At 37.0% G+C, this 17513-nt stretch overlaps 2 protein-coding genes across 3 annotated transcripts; both read left to right on the top strand.

The window, feature by feature from the left end:
- Positions 1 to 1202: 1202 nt before the first annotated feature.
- LOC137936023 (DYRK-family kinase pom1) lies at positions 1203 to 8408 on the top strand. 2 transcript variants are annotated; one of them, XM_068780517.1, is made up of 8 exons: positions 1203 to 1559; positions 2182 to 2883; positions 4415 to 4694; positions 4773 to 5052; positions 5617 to 5724; positions 5894 to 6172; positions 7567 to 7710; positions 8001 to 8408. In XM_068780517.1, exons 1-8 carry the CDS (start codon positions 1301 to 1303, stop codon positions 8175 to 8177), a joined length of 2229 nt encoding a protein of 742 aa, XP_068636618.1. In that variant the 5' UTR covers positions 1203 to 1300; the 3' UTR covers positions 8178 to 8408. The 2 variants fall into 2 exon arrangements, with proteins under 2 accessions (XP_068636618.1, XP_068636627.1); XM_068780526.1 differs by lacking the exon at positions 1203 to 1559 and having other exon boundaries at positions 2530 to 2618.
- A 322-nt stretch (positions 8409 to 8730) lies between these two features.
- Positions 8731 to 16417, top strand: LOC137936035 (PHD finger protein ALFIN-LIKE 1-like). Its single transcript, XM_068780540.1, has 5 exons — positions 8731 to 8955; positions 9051 to 9083; positions 9169 to 9391; positions 15318 to 15447; positions 16007 to 16417. Exons 1-5 carry the CDS (start codon positions 8880 to 8882, stop codon positions 16259 to 16261), a joined length of 717 nt encoding a protein of 238 aa, XP_068636641.1. The 5' UTR covers positions 8731 to 8879; the 3' UTR covers positions 16262 to 16417.
- Positions 16418 to 17513: the final 1096 nt, after the last annotated feature.

Below are 17513 nucleotides of genomic sequence, written 5' to 3' on the forward strand. Positions count from 1 at the left end.
TCCAAAGCAGCAGATTGTCACCTGTATTCAGAAGCTCTTTGATGAAAAAATCACAGACACTCTGCTAGAGCAAACCCCACCAAAACTTACAATTAAAAAATCAAACCCACCTAGACTCTTTGTTTAATCACCAGCAAATTTGGTAAAAGAAAACTTAGAGTCTGATCTAATAAAACCTATCGAAATCATACGCTCCAAAGCTAGGATGTAACATAATCATAGTCTATATCTTCAAAATAAAGAACCAAGGTGATGATTATAAGCACATTTTAACCATCCCAGTGGTTACAGTAGGTTACTCATTATGCTTGCAGAAATATGATTAAAGTGGGTGAAATTCCAAATCTAATAAGAGTTTAATCCAATTTTCCCTTCTAAAAGAAATGGAAGTTCAACCCAAGACATCAGTGAGTGGACGATCCACTTCCTCTTCCATTGAATTTTTTTGGTAGCCTGTCACATGATTGAGTTCACTCGCTTACTTTCTAAACCACGTGTGGGTCCAAATAATATCTCGGCAATCTTAAAAGCCGGATCTTTTCCTTTTATCAAAGCCGACAATTTATTCCTTGGTCCCCATTTAACATCCATTTTTCTTGGCAAACCATGTGGGTATTGATTACCTGACCCGCGCACCGGGTTTCGGGTTGGGTTTTGGACTTTCAGCCCCATTGATTGGTGAGTATAATCAACATTTTATTTTTAAATTTATTAAATTCATCTAGATAATATGGATTAAAAGTTTGAGATTTATACTTGAATTTTTTTATTTTTAATATTTTTAATAATTTATTTCTATATTTATCTTTTAGTGAGCTCAATAAAGTTATATTGATTTTAGGAGTTTTAAGAATATAGAATAAAATAAAATTATTTTAAATACATAAATAGACCGGCTCGGGTTGGTACGAGTAAAGACCGGGGGAGGAGTGTCTTCCGCTGTGCGGTCTCTTTCAATAGAAACTAAAAGCTTGAAAGGCGAATGTTAGCGGTTGTCCCATCTCTTGACTTCGGACCGAAAATTGTACGGGTTAGAGACGTGAACGGATTCGATTTCTCTGCGGCGGAGCTTCGATTTCCTATCGAGGGTCAGCATTGGGGAATGGCCCACCGCGGGAAGTCCTGCAAAAAGTCTCTGCTGCTTTTCAAAGTTGGTAAGATATCTTTCATTGGCCTCTCTGTTTTACACCTGAAGGACCGAATCCTCCCTCCCTTACCATGCAAATTCAAACCCTTTCCTCATTTCTCCCTTTTTACCCTTCCCCCTCCCAATTCACGGTTGCAAATTGGTCTTCAGGGTATGGCTGCGGGCCCCGACGTCTCCACCGTCTTCGAATTCCTCCGCCGCAACGGCTTCGTCGAAGCCGAGTCTGTTCTCAGGGACGAAATTGCTGGCGGGAAGGAGGATTGTGATTCTGCGGCGGGTTTTGATGAGTTACCGGCGCCGCCACCGCCTGTGAGGATCGCGGTGGGTTCGGGCAGATTGGAGAATTTGAATGGTGACTCCAACTCGAGCTCAAGCGACGATTTTGTCAGCTTGGGTTCATCTACTGATTCGGGTACTTATTTGGAAGCTTCTGTTTTTGATCGACCAAATTTGTGTTTGTTTATTACATGTGGTTATTGTTAGATCTTTTTACTGTTTAATACTTGAACATTCAACAAAATAATAATAATAATAATAATGTCTGAATTTCCGAAATTCAAATTGATTTGCTTTGTTCTTAACCTTTTCAACTTGGTGACTTTCTGTTAGGATTGGAATATTCATGTCCTTCCACGACATTTAAGAAGCGTTGGCCTTAGAATTTCACAATCAGATGATCCTTATTTATAAAAGAGTTCGCATGTTGTGATTGTGAATCGAGCTTTTACTCGATTGATATTCTTTGGAGAAAGCAATTCACTTTTTGATCATGCAATTATAATTGATATCATTTCCCGTGCTTCTGTACAAAACTAAGCCCTGAACTAGCCACTGCTTCATAATTCTGGTAACTTTCTCGTCCCAAAACAACCGAATGTAATTGAATCTTAGTACCACCACATTTCACTAACTAATATTATATTTGATGTATTTTTTATAGAAAAGATCTAATAAAGTGTATTTTCTTGTAAATTTGAGTGGCTTTTTATAGTTTATCGAGTTCTCCAACCAATGTTTTAGCTTTTTTTCTGCAGAGTTGATCAATCCTTATGGAGTTTGGGTTTCTTCTCAAGCTGTGTCCGAAGATTCATCATCAGATAGGTTATCGGAATTTGGTACTGCTCGTGAGTATAATGATTCATTCTGGTACAGTGAGAAAGATGGGTTCTTTTCCAGCTCTTCTAGTGTGGATAAGCATGTCATGGCAGTGGATGCTGACGAACGATTGGGAGGCCTCGCTAGTATTTCTGCTTCAGTAGGATTTCTTTCAGTGACAAGCATTAATGCTTTAGAGAACCCTTGTCATCTTTTTGCAAGTGAAGGTAATCCTCTAAGGAATGTCATTGAGATCACCCATCCATCGGAACTTGATTCAGGGGACCCACCTTTATGCGATTGCTGCTCCAGTTTGAAGGGATATTATGGTCTAGGATCTAATAAACTGGCTTTTCAGGAGCGAGCTGTTGGCCAGGTCAAAGACTCAAACTTCTCTCCTTATGATTGTGATGAACTAATGCCATATGATCCAAAAAGTTTAGAGGTACCTGAGATGACAAAATTTCAGTTGAATCTTGAAGCTGATGCACCAGAAGTGGTTTCTTGGGAACAAAATGTCATGCATTATTCACATAGAAGTACCACTGCCTCTATAAGTCAGCAAATTTTGGTGTCACCTTTTCCTGAAAATGAATTGCAGGTTTATGATTCCTTCACAACCACAAGGAGTTCATCTTCTAGTAAGATGTCATTGCATACTCTTTTTCTCATCACTTGTCTGCTTTTGGGTGGATACCTTGTCTTATTTAAAAATCTTGAAACAATTGCTACTTACTGATATGTTAAAGCAGTATACTCACTCAACAATATTTAAAGAGGTGTATAATTCACGAGGTTTTTGGAATTTTAATGGAACAAAACTACCCACCCTTCCACATTCCTAAACTTTCAGGTGTGGAGGTTTTGGGGATTTTAATGGACCAAAATTACCCATCCTTCCACATTCCTAGACTTTCAGGGTCTGGAGGGTGAGCACCTATTGAAGTTGTCAATTTCATTCTTTTTGGTTCTAAGGTCTGGGAATGTTGAAGGGGTGATTCGTTTTATGTAGTTAATCCACAACTCAAGTTGAAAATTCTGTACTTCTGTGCCAATACTTTCACACTGGGGATTTTTTTGTAATTTAGTATTGAGTCAAGGGCTTTAGAGCAATTATTAAGAAAATAGTTTATATAATTTTGAATGTGCAGTAAGGGAAAGATGTCCTTATATGTGTGAGTAGTGTTGTATGTTAATGAAAGATTGCCAAAAATTCTTTTGCATTAGAAAGTAGACTCATTGATCTTTTTGTAAATATATAATTTGCAATATGAAAACTTCAGTATGGAAGTGCGAACGCCAAGGAAACAACGGGTACTGGGACAAGAAAGGAAAAAAAAGGTGGAATAAGTAGACTCAAAGATCTTTCCGTCAATATATAATTAGCAATATGAAAACTTCATTATGAAGGTGCGAGCGCCAAGGAAACAACGGGTATTGGGACAAGAAAGGAAAAAAATGTAGAATATGAACCTAAACTTCTAGAGATGATAGATCAGAAAAGGATCACATTATCCCTGTGGGTTGGCCGAGTCAACTCACAGAACCCACTTTGACACTATGTTGAATTTCTAGAAAAGAGAAATACTTCAATGACTTGTTGTAATTTGAGTATAATGAACTTTCATTTATAATAAAAGAAATAGGTAGAATCCAATTACAACTAAATTACCCTTGTCTCAGTTACACCCAAAGTTAAATACTAAAAGATAATTCCTAGAACCATTAAACAACTAAAAATAAATAGAAGACTAACATAACTAAAACACCTGTAATTGAGACTTTTCTGTGAGACCTCCTCCCGTGACACTCCTGTAAGACTCTACCATATTAATTCTGATTCTGTGAGACTTCTTGTTGTGAGAGTTATGTAAGACTTTTTTATACCCGCTCTTCAACAGACTTTAGCACCACATTTTTCTCTTTATCATTCATATTTTTGTGCGTATGTTAGTTAACAACTTTACTAGAAAAATCCAAACCTTTATAAAGTTTGTTGACTGCTTACCTGCCAAGAAGTTAGCAGAAAAGAAATCTGTGAGTGTTTTTGATTGCTGACAGTAAGATATCGGGATAGTAACATAAAAAGTGAAGGTACTTCTGTTGTTTGAACAGAATCAGATGTAGAGTTCTTGTTATTTATGTTCTGAGCAAAATTTTCCTTGCGAACAGATTGTGATGACTCTAACAACAGATATTTGATAACTGGTACTACTGGTGTGGAATGTGGGAAAAACATGAATGTGAATCTTCATATTTCTGACAAAGAACCCCGACTAGAAGGAAATGATGCTCCAGGAGTTTGTGCTGAAGCAGTTCAAGAACCTCAAGACCTGGAAAATACTGAGTACAGACAGGAGGAAAATGGAACTCCCACTGAGCTTCAGATTTATGAAAATCAAGAAGATGAATATGAAGTATTTGATCTGAGAATTATACACCGCAAAAACAGGTTTTGACTCTTCTTTGCTTCTATTGAAAAGTTCCTGGTCTTAGTGGCTTGTATTTTAACTAGGTTGAAATCCTGTAGGACTGGATTTGAAGAGAACAAAGACTTTCCAGTTGTTTTGAGCACGATAATAGCGGGTAGGTATTATGTGACAGAGTACCTGGGATCAGCTGCCTTCAGCAAAGTTATTCAAGCTCATGACCTCCAAACAGGAATGGACGTCTGCTTAAAAATAATAAAAAATGATAAGGATTTCTTTGATCAAAGTTTGGATGAGATCAAGCTTCTCAAGTTTGTGAACAAACATGATCCAGGTGATGAGCACCACATATTGCGTCTTTACGACTACTTTTACCATCAGGTGCGTTTGACCGAATCATGTAGCCAAGAGATATGTCTTTTTCTGTGCTTGTCTGTTCATCATGGTCTTGATGATGTTTAAAGGAGTCAAATTGCTTATTGGTTATTTTTATGCGGTTCACTTTGATGCCTAGGAATAATCTCCTTTTGGATTCATTCTTTTCTCTAGAGGCTTTTTGGAGCAGTTGAATTCACTCTTCACGCCTGGAGCATTTGTGGTTCACAAGTTGAAGGATCCTACTGTGGATGTGCTATGATTCTGAGATCTCCATTATTATTTTCTTTATATAAAAATCCCAGTATTGGACTCTAAACTTTTACCTGAAACAATGGTATCAACAATTTATAGGTTGTGTCTAAGTGATGTCTATATGAAGCATTTCCCACTTATATATTCTTTAATTGGAATGACACAAATGCTTCTTGACACCATGTGCCTCAAATGCACCATCTAATCTGAACAGCATTTTTTATTTTTAAGTAAATATTTTTTCATGCTTGGTAGTCGTACCCTTTTCTTGACTTTTGGTTGTTATCATAAGTATGTTGTTCTCGTATCCTACAGGAACATCTTTTCATTGTCTGTGAGCTGCTGCGAGCAAACTTGTATGAATTTCAAAAATATAATCATGAGTCAGGGGGAGAGGTTTACTTCACATTGCCTAGACTGCAGGTTAGTATATTTTGTGGGTTTTTATCAAGCTAGTTGACGGGATTGCATCGTTCCATTACTTCTTTCTTTTTCTAAATTTTAAAATATATTGAGATATGTTAGTTATTGGCAAAAGGCAAAGTTACTTTCATTTGTAGATGGATGTTCTTTTGATTATTTATCTTTCCAGAGCATAACTAGGCAGTGTTTGGAAGCATTGGAGTACCTGCATCAACTTGGGATCGTCCACTGTGATCTTAAGCCTGAAAATATTCTAATAAAAAGCTACAGCAGATGTGAGATAAAAGTTATTGATCTTGGAAGCAGTTGCTTTCAGTCAGACAACTTATGCCTGTATGTACAATCTCGCTCCTATAGAGCTCCTGAAGTTATTCTAGGACTTCCATACGATTCCAAGATTGATATCTGGTCTCTTGGTTGCATCTTGGCTGAACTTTGCTCTGGTGAGGTAAGTCAGAGGAGTTGATGTTCTTTCTGTTTCTATGCTACATTCTGAAAATTGGGATGCTTAGTTTCAGGAGTTCAGCTATGTTGTCTTTTCCTTTCTTTCTTTCTTTTATTCACAATAAGAAAAGAAATTATATTAAAGAGAAGTTGATAACACCTCCAAAATGAGAGAACAGTACATTGAGAAAGAAACAGCACTCCTTTAAAGTTGAAAAAAAAAAGGGGAAACAGCACTCCATTAAAGCAAAAAAAAATGAAAAAAAAACAGAGTTAAGATATCATAATGGAATCTTTAGCAATAAGATGTTGAAGATAGACCCAGTGTCTACCTAAAGTGATCAACTAAATGTTTGGCACGAGTGTAAGTTCATGAGATAGTCAATGGTTTACATAGGTCCATGACTTTGTCATAGACCAGACCCCAGCGCAGCATCCACCTTGGCATTCAAAAGGAAGCAATAGTTCTCCAGTTTTGTCTAATAATAGAGCTAGGAAGTTGGGTAAAATCAGAGGTCACTGGCTCAAATAAAATTGTGGTGGATAAGCTGCTCGGTTGCCACACCTACTGTTCAATTTTTCCATCTATTTCAGAATGAAACTAGCAAACAGCAGCCAAAGCCTGCTTATGAAGGACTTTCTCTCATTAACCCACTGGAGTGGATTTGAGTTACTCCCAAAAATCTGAGAAGGGTATCAGCACTGGATACCAAATGTAGAGAACAGGAACACACTAGAGCTGAGATGTGAATTGGCAGTGAAATAAAATATGACTCTCAGTTTCATTCACTCCATTGCACTGTTTGCAAATTCTGTTGATAACATTACAACCTCTTCTATTAAGTAGATATATGGTTAGTTAGATGAGGAGATAGCTGCCTCATGTTGTTGCAAGGGGTCGCAACCAAAAAGTTAGGAACATTAGGGCAACTGAGGAGTCCCGAGGTACCCCAAACCAGATTGCTCCTCACCCTGATGGTTCATATATGATGAATGAAGCAGAAAGTGATTGGCTCGCTCCAACGTCATTTTTTTCAGTTAAAGCTTTTCTCAAATTTGTATTCAAATTTAAATGATTCCCTTCAAAGGAAAAAATGTTTCAATGGGAGATTTGAGAAGACCATGTCATCATTTTTGTCTAGAGGAAGATAAAATTTTCCTCATGTAGAAAGACAAACGTTTTTTACCCCCTGACATGGTGGAACAAGTGGAGATTCTCTCTTCAATCCCCACAGCTCCCCCGTCCTCTGCCTGCCCACACTAGGTACCACTATGTAAGCCTTTTATTTAGCTTTGTGCACAACCATGTGTGGATAAAATGCTTTTCCTGCTCAAGTATATGCTACCTTTTTCTTCTTTTTGCTTTCAACTAACCTGATTGCTTCTCTGCATTAACAGGTGCTTTTCGCTAACGATACATTGGTCATGTTACTTGCCCGCATGATTGGGATGCTTGGTCCTATTGATATGGACATGCTAGTGAGAGGGCAGGAAACACACAAATACTTCACAGGCAACTATGATCTGTATCATACAAATGAGGTTCTTCTTCAGTCTCCCTCCCTTTTAGTGAAAAAATAAGCTCTAAATTGTTCTCTAATGACTGAAAAAGTTACAGAGTTACTCAACTCTGCCCAAGAGAATGATAATACATCCTAAACTTCTAATGAGTATTTTTAAATACCATGAGAAGTTCACACATTAATATCTCTTACCTCCAGTTGGTTGATTCTATTGTGGAAATAACATAGTAAGTTTCGTAGCTCAGGCATTAATGACATGTAGATAACCAAAACTCTTTGAAGTGTAATCTTTCGTCTACTTTTTGTTAGGAAAGTGGTGAATCGGAATACATAGCCCCGGAGAAGTACTCACTGGCACATCACCTACAGTTTTGTGATGCCAAATTTATCAAATTTATCTCAGACTTGCTTCAAACAAATCCTATGAGAAGGCCAAGTGCAAGAGAAGCTCTACAACATTCTTGGTTGGCACATTCGTACCAATAGAGTATATTGTTGAATTCTACAGGATTCTTTAGCAAGGAAAAATGTATTTTCTCTCTAAATATGAGGCGATCTTTCCTGTTGGTGTCGTGTTGTATCTGTATTTTGTTCATAAGTCTGTATAAGAGAGAGGAGCTGTGTGTTCTATTTCATTGACCGTTGGTTTTATGTAGCCAACAAGAGATATTTTTGTTCATATTATTCTATCCAAGGAAGCAATTCATTTAACTTTTGGGATAACTGTCTAATGAAGTTGCCTTTTATTAGGGGGCTCAATTTGCGCAACCGTAATTGAACAGATACCAATTTATATTTGAAAATTCTAAATTAGAAATACCTAATTTTTAAATAAACCATTAGGTCTCATAAATAACAATATCACCGAATTATCCGTGGATTGGGTTAAGACTTGAGAGTTGATCTTGATCGTCAATCGGCCTGGGTCTGGCAATTCCCAGGATCAAGCTTCTCAATTTGCGTCTGATACTAAGCGGTTGTCTTGGTAGTGGCTCCGTTGTCTTTACTGACTCAAAGCTTCCCTGCTCCAACAAACCGTTTCTCCCTTCCTCTTTTTTGTCCTTCTTTTGGTACCTCCTCCCTCTCCTTCCATGGCGTTCTCTCTTTGACCTCATCTTATGGTGCGCTCCCTCCCATTAGCTGTCTGAAGCCTTCTCTACTCTTTTTTGTCTCTCACTTTCCTTTAGAATGTCCCGTACTGTCGAGGAAATTTTCAAAGACTACAGCGCCCGTAGGGCCGGCATCATCCGTGCCCTCACCGAAGGTTGCCTCATCCGACTGCGTCCTGCTTTTCTCTGTTTTTTGTTTTCCCTTAGCCTGTTTTCTGATTTTTTTTTCTTTTTTCTTTTCTTTTCTTAGATGTCGACGAGTTTTACGCACTGTGTGATCCAGGTACCCACTTTCTCGTCTTTCCTGCTGTCGCTTTGTTTTAATTTTTACCTATTTTTTAGTTTTTATTTCCTTTACTTTGGTTTAGAAAAAGAGAATTTGTGCTTGTACGGGCATCCCAATGAGACTTGGGAAGTGAATCTGCCGGCCGAGGAGGTCCCGCCGGAACTTCCGGAGCCTGCGCTGGGTATTAACTTCGCTAGAGATGGAATGAACCGCAAAGATTGGCTTTCTCTGGTGGCAGTGCATAGTGATTCGTGGTTGCTCTCAGTAGCGTTTTATCGAGGAGCGCAGTTTCTTCGTAATGACAGGTACTAAAAGTTGCGGGGGTTAGCTTGAAGCGTATTTTGTTTGCTTATTCGTTACTCGGTTGTTTTTTCCTTCAAATGTACTGTGAGTCAAATGCCTAGCACCTCCTGAGAATCGCATTAATACTAGGCTTTACGTGATTAACATCATACATACTCGCCCACTGGACAATGACTGCAAAACGGGCTAAGAATCAGAATCAGCTGAATTTTTATACAAATGAATGTTTTACATGCATGTACATAATGAGAAATAAGGGTCCTGAAGTGCTCAAAGGAGAGAAAGACAAGGTAGGTTTTTGTATGAAGGAAAATGAAATTTATACATGCATCTTTAAAAAAAAATTTCTATATATGAATTCCATTCTTTCTGTAAAAAAAATAAAAAATTATGCAAATAGTATATCTAACTAATGATGCTTTTATGGGTAGCGTTGCTGGCATACAATGTATGGATAGAGTTTTTTTGTGTTGAATGTGCAAGTCTATCACACATATTCTGCTCTTGTATGGCTCAATTTTTTTTAATTACTTTGGTCGTACAGGTAATCAACTTTCTTCCCACTTCCCCTTTTAATTTTTAGGCCCAATTCATCATACCATTGGCTCCAATGGCAAAGGTATATAGTTGCCTTGGACATTAGATATATTACATTTTAACATTGAAACAAGCCATTCGTTTAGAGTTCAAACCACAGCCTCCCAGTTCTCATGATGACTCTTAGGCTCTTGTTCTGGCAATCTCTTGTGTTAACCTGCTGCTTTGGGAGTGAATGAGCAGCTGCCTCTGAAGCTTTGCGGAAGTAACCTCCATATCATGAAGATTTAGAATTATGGCTTTTTCAAGGCTGTAATTTGCCAGACATGGAGACTTTCTAAAGAACTTGCTGTAAATTTTTTTGTCTGCAGCTGGTTATTGCTCTCCACATGAGATGTGTATTGTGAAAAACATGTCCCAAGGGTCAACATGGGCCCTTTATGTTCTGTAACCTTCTTCATTTGTTCGACAATGCTCAACAATATAGGATCCAGGTGGTAACTTATGTATGTTTCTATTAGAAGTGGCAATCTTGCTCTGCAGAAATTGCCAGCACTAGACGATCAAGATTGCCATTTTGGTTACATGATATGACTGGGAAATTGCTAATTTTCCCAAACAGGTACTTTACATCAGTCTCCTGTATTTGTTAGTGATTCACTGGATGGAATTTTGATTCAAGTCGTCAACAGCATCAAGTAGCTCAGCAAGTATAATTAAAAGCAAATATTAATGTTCTTTCCACTACCCTGATGCTGGGAGATGTCTTATCCTAAGGTTGACACCAAATAATATCGGTAAAAGATGATTAGTGTGATGTGTCTCTACGTTGTGATTGGAGACATTTTTATCCTTTTAAAATTTTTTAGCTAGATTGTGTCTGGAATATGACTTGAAATTGAGTGATACCCAATCACTTGGCTTCTGTACTCATGGGAAAATTTACAAATAACTCCTTTTTCTCCTTGTTGTATTGATTTTTTTAACTTTCGATCAACTTATTTTGACTTAAACAAGTTTTCTTAACTTAGCTACTATAGACAAATTCACTTATTCCATATTTTCTGGACTTTGATTTATACATGATAAGATCGTGTTAACTCTTTAAGCTACTGAAATGTAAATCATTTCTTTAATTTGCACATTTCTTAAATGGAATAAAATAGGAAAATCATGAATCAATGAGGAACAAAGAAATTTTATTGAAGCTTCTCTTCTTGTCTTTTGTGCTACCTCTTTTCTTAAAGGTATGTATGAACTCTTCATATTTAGTGTATCTCAACTTTTCATTGTGAAAATTCTTACCTTTTATTCTATGAAAAGCTGATAGTTTTAGGAGAGAGTGTTAGGATCCTTTTTCAATTTGATCTATTTTAGTGCATTTGAATTTACATTATTTCTGTGGCAAGTTTAGTTTGACAGATGCACACAGATTTATAAGTTTGACATGCAAAAGACTTATTAATGTGATCATCATGAAAGTGTAGCAACAACGTTGTCAAATTGGGGTATAGCATTGTAGACTTCCATCTGGCCATAAAATATCTGCAGGACGTTTAGATTGAAGCTTATGGGATGCTGTGTGAAGAAGGAAAATTGTTTCTGGTTTGGTTTCTTTTTTTCATCTGAAAGCATGCTAAGAAAGAATGAATGGGAAGTTTCTCTTACTATCAGTTATTGTAAACTGGGTTAATTTATGCACATGAAGAAAAATTGAAAATATGACAAGGATATTTCTGTGAGATAATTCTAACAAGGAAATAAATGAAACAGAAGTGTGTCTACAGAAAATTATTCCCGTCCGTAGTTTGGTCTGAAACTAGTTAAAGTAGGCTTGTTAGGTTGCTTTCACATTATATGTGTCTGCTCACACTAACAAGGTGGGGCTGATAGTGCCGTTGGTTCAGACTGGATATTGGATGTGGGACTCCTAAGAGTTCCTGCTATTTTTAGTCCAACTGTTAGGGGAGTCTTCAATCATTGATTTGGCACTTAATAGTACTGTTGCTATACTGCTTTTTAGTGAGTATATGAGGTAGCCTTCATAATATTCAAGGGCTATATTAAGAAGTTCTGTGCTATTCAAACAGATCTTATAAGATAGATCCATATATTTTGTGGGGATGCCATAAATGAGCCTCTGTTTAATGCATGGACCTTGTTAGAAGTTTCTGTTCAGTGTGGAACTTGTTGGATTGGTCTCATAGATTGGAAGGCCCTTGATTGAACTAGGTATTGTTGATCCAGATTGTTAACATGTTGGTTGTGGTATTTTATCCGTTTAATGTCATGGTCAGCATTAACTAATTAAAAAGAGTTTGTGTACAATGTTATTATTTTTTCAGGGGATGTTTGTAAACATCAATGTTACAATGTGAGCAGAAATGTATTTTTCAGTGAGATCTGTTAGTATTCCAGTTTCATGCTTTAATGGTGAAGAGGAAAAGACAAAAGTACTCACACACACAAAAAAAAAATGTCTTCAACATGTTTGGGGCTCTAATTAGACTGGTGTTCAATCTCAGCAATTGAAGTTGTTTACGCCTGGTCCTTTTTTTTTTGCCTCTTTGACAAGTAATGGTAGGAGAAGAAACATAGTAGTTAAAGATGAAAAAGGAGGGAAAAAAGAACAAAAAAGTGGTGAATTTTCATACCAATCTTAGATATAGGTTATCTCATGAATCCACTGAATTCAACACAAGTTTCTGGAGCTCAAAACTTATTTGTTGCAGAGTGGGCTTGGTGATATTGTTTCCAGCTAGCAGCTGGTTCCCTGTCCAAGGATGGAATTCAAGTTCTTTTATTTAAATTCTGTTACCTGTGCTCCTGAGTAGAGTTTTGATGAGTCTATTTTCTAAACCTTTTAGTTACAATTGTTGTGTCCGATCAACTCCCCCATTATGCCTCTTCTGGACCATGATGTTATCTAGTATTGTTAACTTGTCACTGGCCTTCAAGATCTTGAAAAACCTCCATGGCCTAATCCCATCTTGTCACATCTGTTGACGAGGTTATCTGAGTCACTTTCAGCAAGTACAAGATACCTTCTTTTCCCTTGCTCCGCATCTTTTAGTGTGCTTGATCAAACCTTTTATAGCCCATGTGGTGTCATCTTTTCTTCTTAATATTATATCAAATCTTCATAAAGGGAAAAAGGAAATGTGCAATTTCATCTGAGTATAAGTGTCTTTGGATATGCATTTATTTATTTATTTATTTGTTTTTATTGTGATTAGACATTCATTTAGACTTCTGATATTACGATTTTGTCATCCCTCTTCACTTTTCCATACGAGTATTGCTAGATGTGGAATCAATATGTTGTAGTTGCCTTTACAGAAATCTCGCTTATAATAAGCAGTCTTGGAAGTGCATAATGCTGCTGCATCAGCCAACTGTAAACCATTCCCTTTTTTTTAAAAATGAGTGATTTTATTAAGCCTGAAAGCAAGAATACGCAGATGCATTCACCAATATGTTGATTTTAGGGAGAAATGAAAATTTTGAACTAATAATGATAATAGGTTTCCTAGTCTTGTTTGCAGGGTTTGTCGCTACCAATCAAAAGATCTTCATACTCCGTATTAAAAAGCCAAACAATAGTATTTGTCAGTGTCACTTGATGCATAACTATGTTAGTGACAGGCTGACAGCAAGTGTATGTCATAAATTTTATGTTTTTTTCATGAAATTATCTGTTTATGTGAGTTGATTAAATTATTGATTTTCATTGCTCATATTTTTATTTCTGCACTTTTATGTGCGGGATTGCATCTGATGTTAAAAAAAGTCGTACTATAGAAAATTTTTTATTCATGTTTTTCTTATGCAAACATTTTGTCACTGAGTATATTTATGATTCCGCCTGCTACTGCTTCCATTGATTAGTTGTGTTTAGTACTGATGCTTTAGACTTGGAGATTTTTTGCATTTTATGATGAAGTTATGGCTGTTAGTGATGGTCTTCAGTTATCTTGGTCCCATATTTTCAGAAGTGGGAATTGTATAGAAGACCTTTTGGTTAAGATGGGGATCTATTTGTGGCCTTGAGCAGACTGATATTTATCTTTTCATCCGGGTTGATTTGTTTTTATTTTTGTCATTCTTTGATTTTTAGCTACCCTTTTGAAGCTGGATGCTTCCTTGTAATTCTGTATATTCCTTTTCAAGAAAGTGAGATAAAAATAATAAATTTTGGAATATTTTTAGGGTCTCTAGATATTTTCCTCTGTTTCCTGGACTCAGCAATAGCACCAATAAAACATTTCAGTGTCCTCAATATATGAATCTTTGCAAGCATATAGGTATTAGCCATATGTTTCTAGTGGGAGATTATGACAGGCTAGGGGAGCAGAAATAGAGTACAAAAACAAGGAAATTTGAGACTGCAGTTGGAGCCAACAAGGAATGATTCTGTCTTCCTCAAGAGAGATATAGTTGCATCGAAGGTGGGGTTCACATAAGCAACATAGTGAAGAACTAGTGTTGTTTTGGATACCTGGGTGAAGCTTGGCAGAGGTCTGCCAGTGTTAAGATATTGTCTGGTTACTTGTATATGGAAGCTTACTATCATATTCCATCTTTAAGAAGTATCTCCTCTACAAAATCAAATTTTAAGTTACTGGTTGAAGCATTGTGGTCCCAACAAAAGATAAATCTGCTATAAGAGCTGGCTGGTTTAGCTCCTGGTCTTTATTATTTGTTTATCTGTTCAAGTAGATAATCTCCTTATTTATTCTCTTCATGTTACCAAATGGCATCCGTGTTTTGCACCTTGTCTACCATTTTAGTCCCAACTTTTTGTTCCGCGACCTTTTTTTTTTTTTTGTTCTCCTGCAACCATCTTGTTCATGTGAAAAGGTGAGTTTTCTATTTATGGATGAGAATTGCAAATACAAAAGACAAAAGCAATATCTAACATGCCACCATTTCTTTTTGGAATAATGCTACTGCACTTTTGTTGCTCTCTGTTTTAAATAAAAAAGTGGCCAGGAAGGAGCTCAATTTGTGAATATTTAGAGAACTCATATAATCCTTTTTGCTAGATTTACTATTTTGTTATGAACAGTTTCACATTAATCAGGGATTAGAAAAATTCTGTGCTTATTGTCTGGAAAGAGGCAGCTTGCCTTCGGCTAATCATTTTGGGATGGACGTGGATCCACTTTAACAAATTTACTCAAGTTACTTGGACAAGGCAGATGTTGTTTCCTTTTTGCTTCATTCATGACCCATTTATGTCTGGCTGCAAAACTAATCCTAGATCTATATGCACTAATAATTTATCTTTTTTTCTGCTGGATTATCCAGTTTGAATCATTCTTCTGTTTGCTTTTTAATTTAATGTATTGAAGGCTCACAACACTAATAAGACTCTATTCGCATTTACAGGAGGCGTCTATTTAGCATGATTAATGATCTGCCTACTGTCTTTGAGGTAGTAACAGACAGGGTAGCAGACCGAAAGCCACCCAAAGACAGGCCTGGAGCAGATATTGGAAGTAAATCCAAAAATAGCAAGGTCAGATTTGTGAAACGATTCTATATTTTAGGAAGAAAATACCAGATGACTCTCTCTTGGTCTGATTGACCAGCCATCATTTAAGCTGTTGGCCTACGGTTGCCAGTCGCAAGTCTAATGTAACGTGGCCATTGATGTGGTAGCCTACATGAAGACATTAGTGGATCCTTATCAATCAATGGATGATCCCAGCTGGCTATAAAAGCAGTGATCTCAGTGGTAGATGCACTTAGGTGGCTCAGATAACTATTTTATCCCTCGTAAAATAAAAATTAACATGGTTTTAAGCAGGGATGGTATGTACCGGATTTTGAGGTCCCTGATACGTATCGAGTCTTGAGGTCTCTGATAAGTGTTGGATTTTGAGGTCCCAGATATGTGTAGGATTTTGAGGTCCCGGATAAGATGAAGTATTGGATTTTGAGCTCTGCAGTACGTATCAGGAATCTATCACTTATTATAAGAGCTTAAGTGACTATTTCTCCCTATTTTACTACACATTACATTTGATTGTGTCTTACATATTTTTTATTGGATTGGCTGACTCTTGACTCTGTAGAGATCAAGTGATGGACAGATAAAAAGCAATTCAAAGCCCGTTGTAGAAGAAAATTATGGTGATGAGGATGACGAACAGAGTGAGACTCTTTGTGGAAGTTGTGGCGGCAACTACAACGCAGAAGAGTTTTGGATTGGGTGTGACATATGCGAAAGGTGGTTCCATGGGAAATGTGTGAAGATAACACCAGCGAAAGCAGAGAGTATCAAGCAGTACAAATGCCCTTCTTGCAGTAGTAAGAAAGGCAGACAGTAACAGAAACTTCATGCCTGACATTGTAGACTCTGCCATTTTGTTTTTTAAAGACTATTTTTTAGGTGGTTTCGTGTTCAGTTTTAAAGAGTAGTGATACCATACCATATGTACTACAGAAATCTCTATTGGTTAATTACTGCTTTAATGTAACAGTCATAGTGGGCTCTGTCAATTTTTCAAATTCGAATTGGCAAAAAAAGCAATCCTTTTGTTCTCTTTCTTTTAGGAGAAAGCATATGTACTAAAATTCTCCTTTAATACTGAGTTAACTCGAACAGGCAAAAGCCACTTACACTTATTAGTTGCAGAAGTATGATCTTGACATCGTATGCAAATCAAACTTAGTTTTTGAACTGCCATACTGAAATATTATGCAGACAACCTACTTAGCATTTTCATTTAGTAATTAATTGATTCACAAAGAATAGATCATTTTCTTGTTTATGCCACCTTTTACAATTGAATGTTGAAGAATTTAGAAGGAAATAATAATCACACGTTTATAGTTGCGTCACCTAGATTTTCTATAAAATAAAATAAAATGGTCAGTTTAACCCTTCAGGTGGCACTCCCTAGACTTTCGAAAAATAAATGCCCCCCAAATTACAATTTGTACCCCTCTCCTAGCTTGGTCTTGTATGTATCCTCTTGGAAGATCTCAAGGTTGATGTACTAAGAAAGTGTTGCAAGACCTTGTTTTCAATCTCCCAAGTTGCGTACTTCGGATTAATTTTGTTTTGCTTTTGCTCTTGTGTTATGTTGAGATGGTGCTTCTTGAGCGTGGGACCTAAGTCTAGGTGCAACAAAGTTTTATTTAGCGCGACAATATTTTGATCTTCGATAATGATGGGTAGTTGTACGGAATGGGAGGGAGGGTGATACATAGGTGGTGCATGAGGGTTAGAGTTTAATTGTTGTATGAGTGAAAATTTTCTTGTTGGGGTGGGTTAGGGTTTAGTTTTAGAAAGTGATTTAAGTTGGAGTTGAGTAGGGAAATAGGGATGTAATGTATGGTGTGTTTTACAGAAGGAATAGGGTGGGGATCATCAAGGCGGAGGGTAACTGGGTGAGTAGTTTGGTGGAGAGGAGAGGGACGGGCTGAGGTGGATGGCACATATGACGGAGTTGAGTGAGTTGTATGTGGATAGGACACTAGAGATCCATATGGGTTGGGATAAGGAGGAAAATAGTAATGGTTGTTTTTTGAGATGTAGGGTGAATGATTGGGTTCGGGACATTGTTTAGAAAATGG

The sequence above is a fragment of the Aristolochia californica genome, unplaced genomic scaffold (assembly GCF_029961685.1).
Source record: "Aristolochia californica isolate CCGP_79_NKW_82.1479 unplaced genomic scaffold, dmAriCali1.0.hap1 SCAF_10, whole genome shotgun sequence".
Lineage (NCBI taxonomy): Eukaryota > Viridiplantae > Streptophyta > Magnoliopsida > Piperales > Aristolochiaceae > Aristolochia > Aristolochia californica.

Excerpts from the sequence above, each read along its gene's own strand:
- LOC137936035 (XM_068780540.1), top strand. The coding sequence starts at position 8,880 with ATGTCCCGTACTGTCGAGGAAATTTTCAAAGACTACAGCGCCCGTAGG. Across the intron at positions 9,392-15,317 it reads CAGTTTCTTCGTAATGACAG|GAGGCGTCTATTTAGCATGA; the intron begins GTACTAAAAGTT and ends TCGCATTTACAG. Across the intron at positions 15,448-16,006 it reads GTAAATCCAAAAATAGCAAG|AGATCAAGTGATGGACAGAT; the intron begins GTCAGATTTGTG and ends TTGACTCTGTAG.
- LOC137936023 (XM_068780517.1), top strand. The coding sequence starts at position 1,301 with ATGGCTGCGGGCCCCGACGTCTCCACCGTCTTCGAATTCCTCCGCCGC. Across the intron at positions 4,695-4,772 it reads ATTATACACCGCAAAAACAG|GACTGGATTTGAAGAGAACA; the intron begins GTTTTGACTCTT and ends GAAATCCTGTAG. Across the intron at positions 5,053-5,616 it reads ACGACTACTTTTACCATCAG|GAACATCTTTTCATTGTCTG; the intron begins GTGCGTTTGACC and ends CGTATCCTACAG.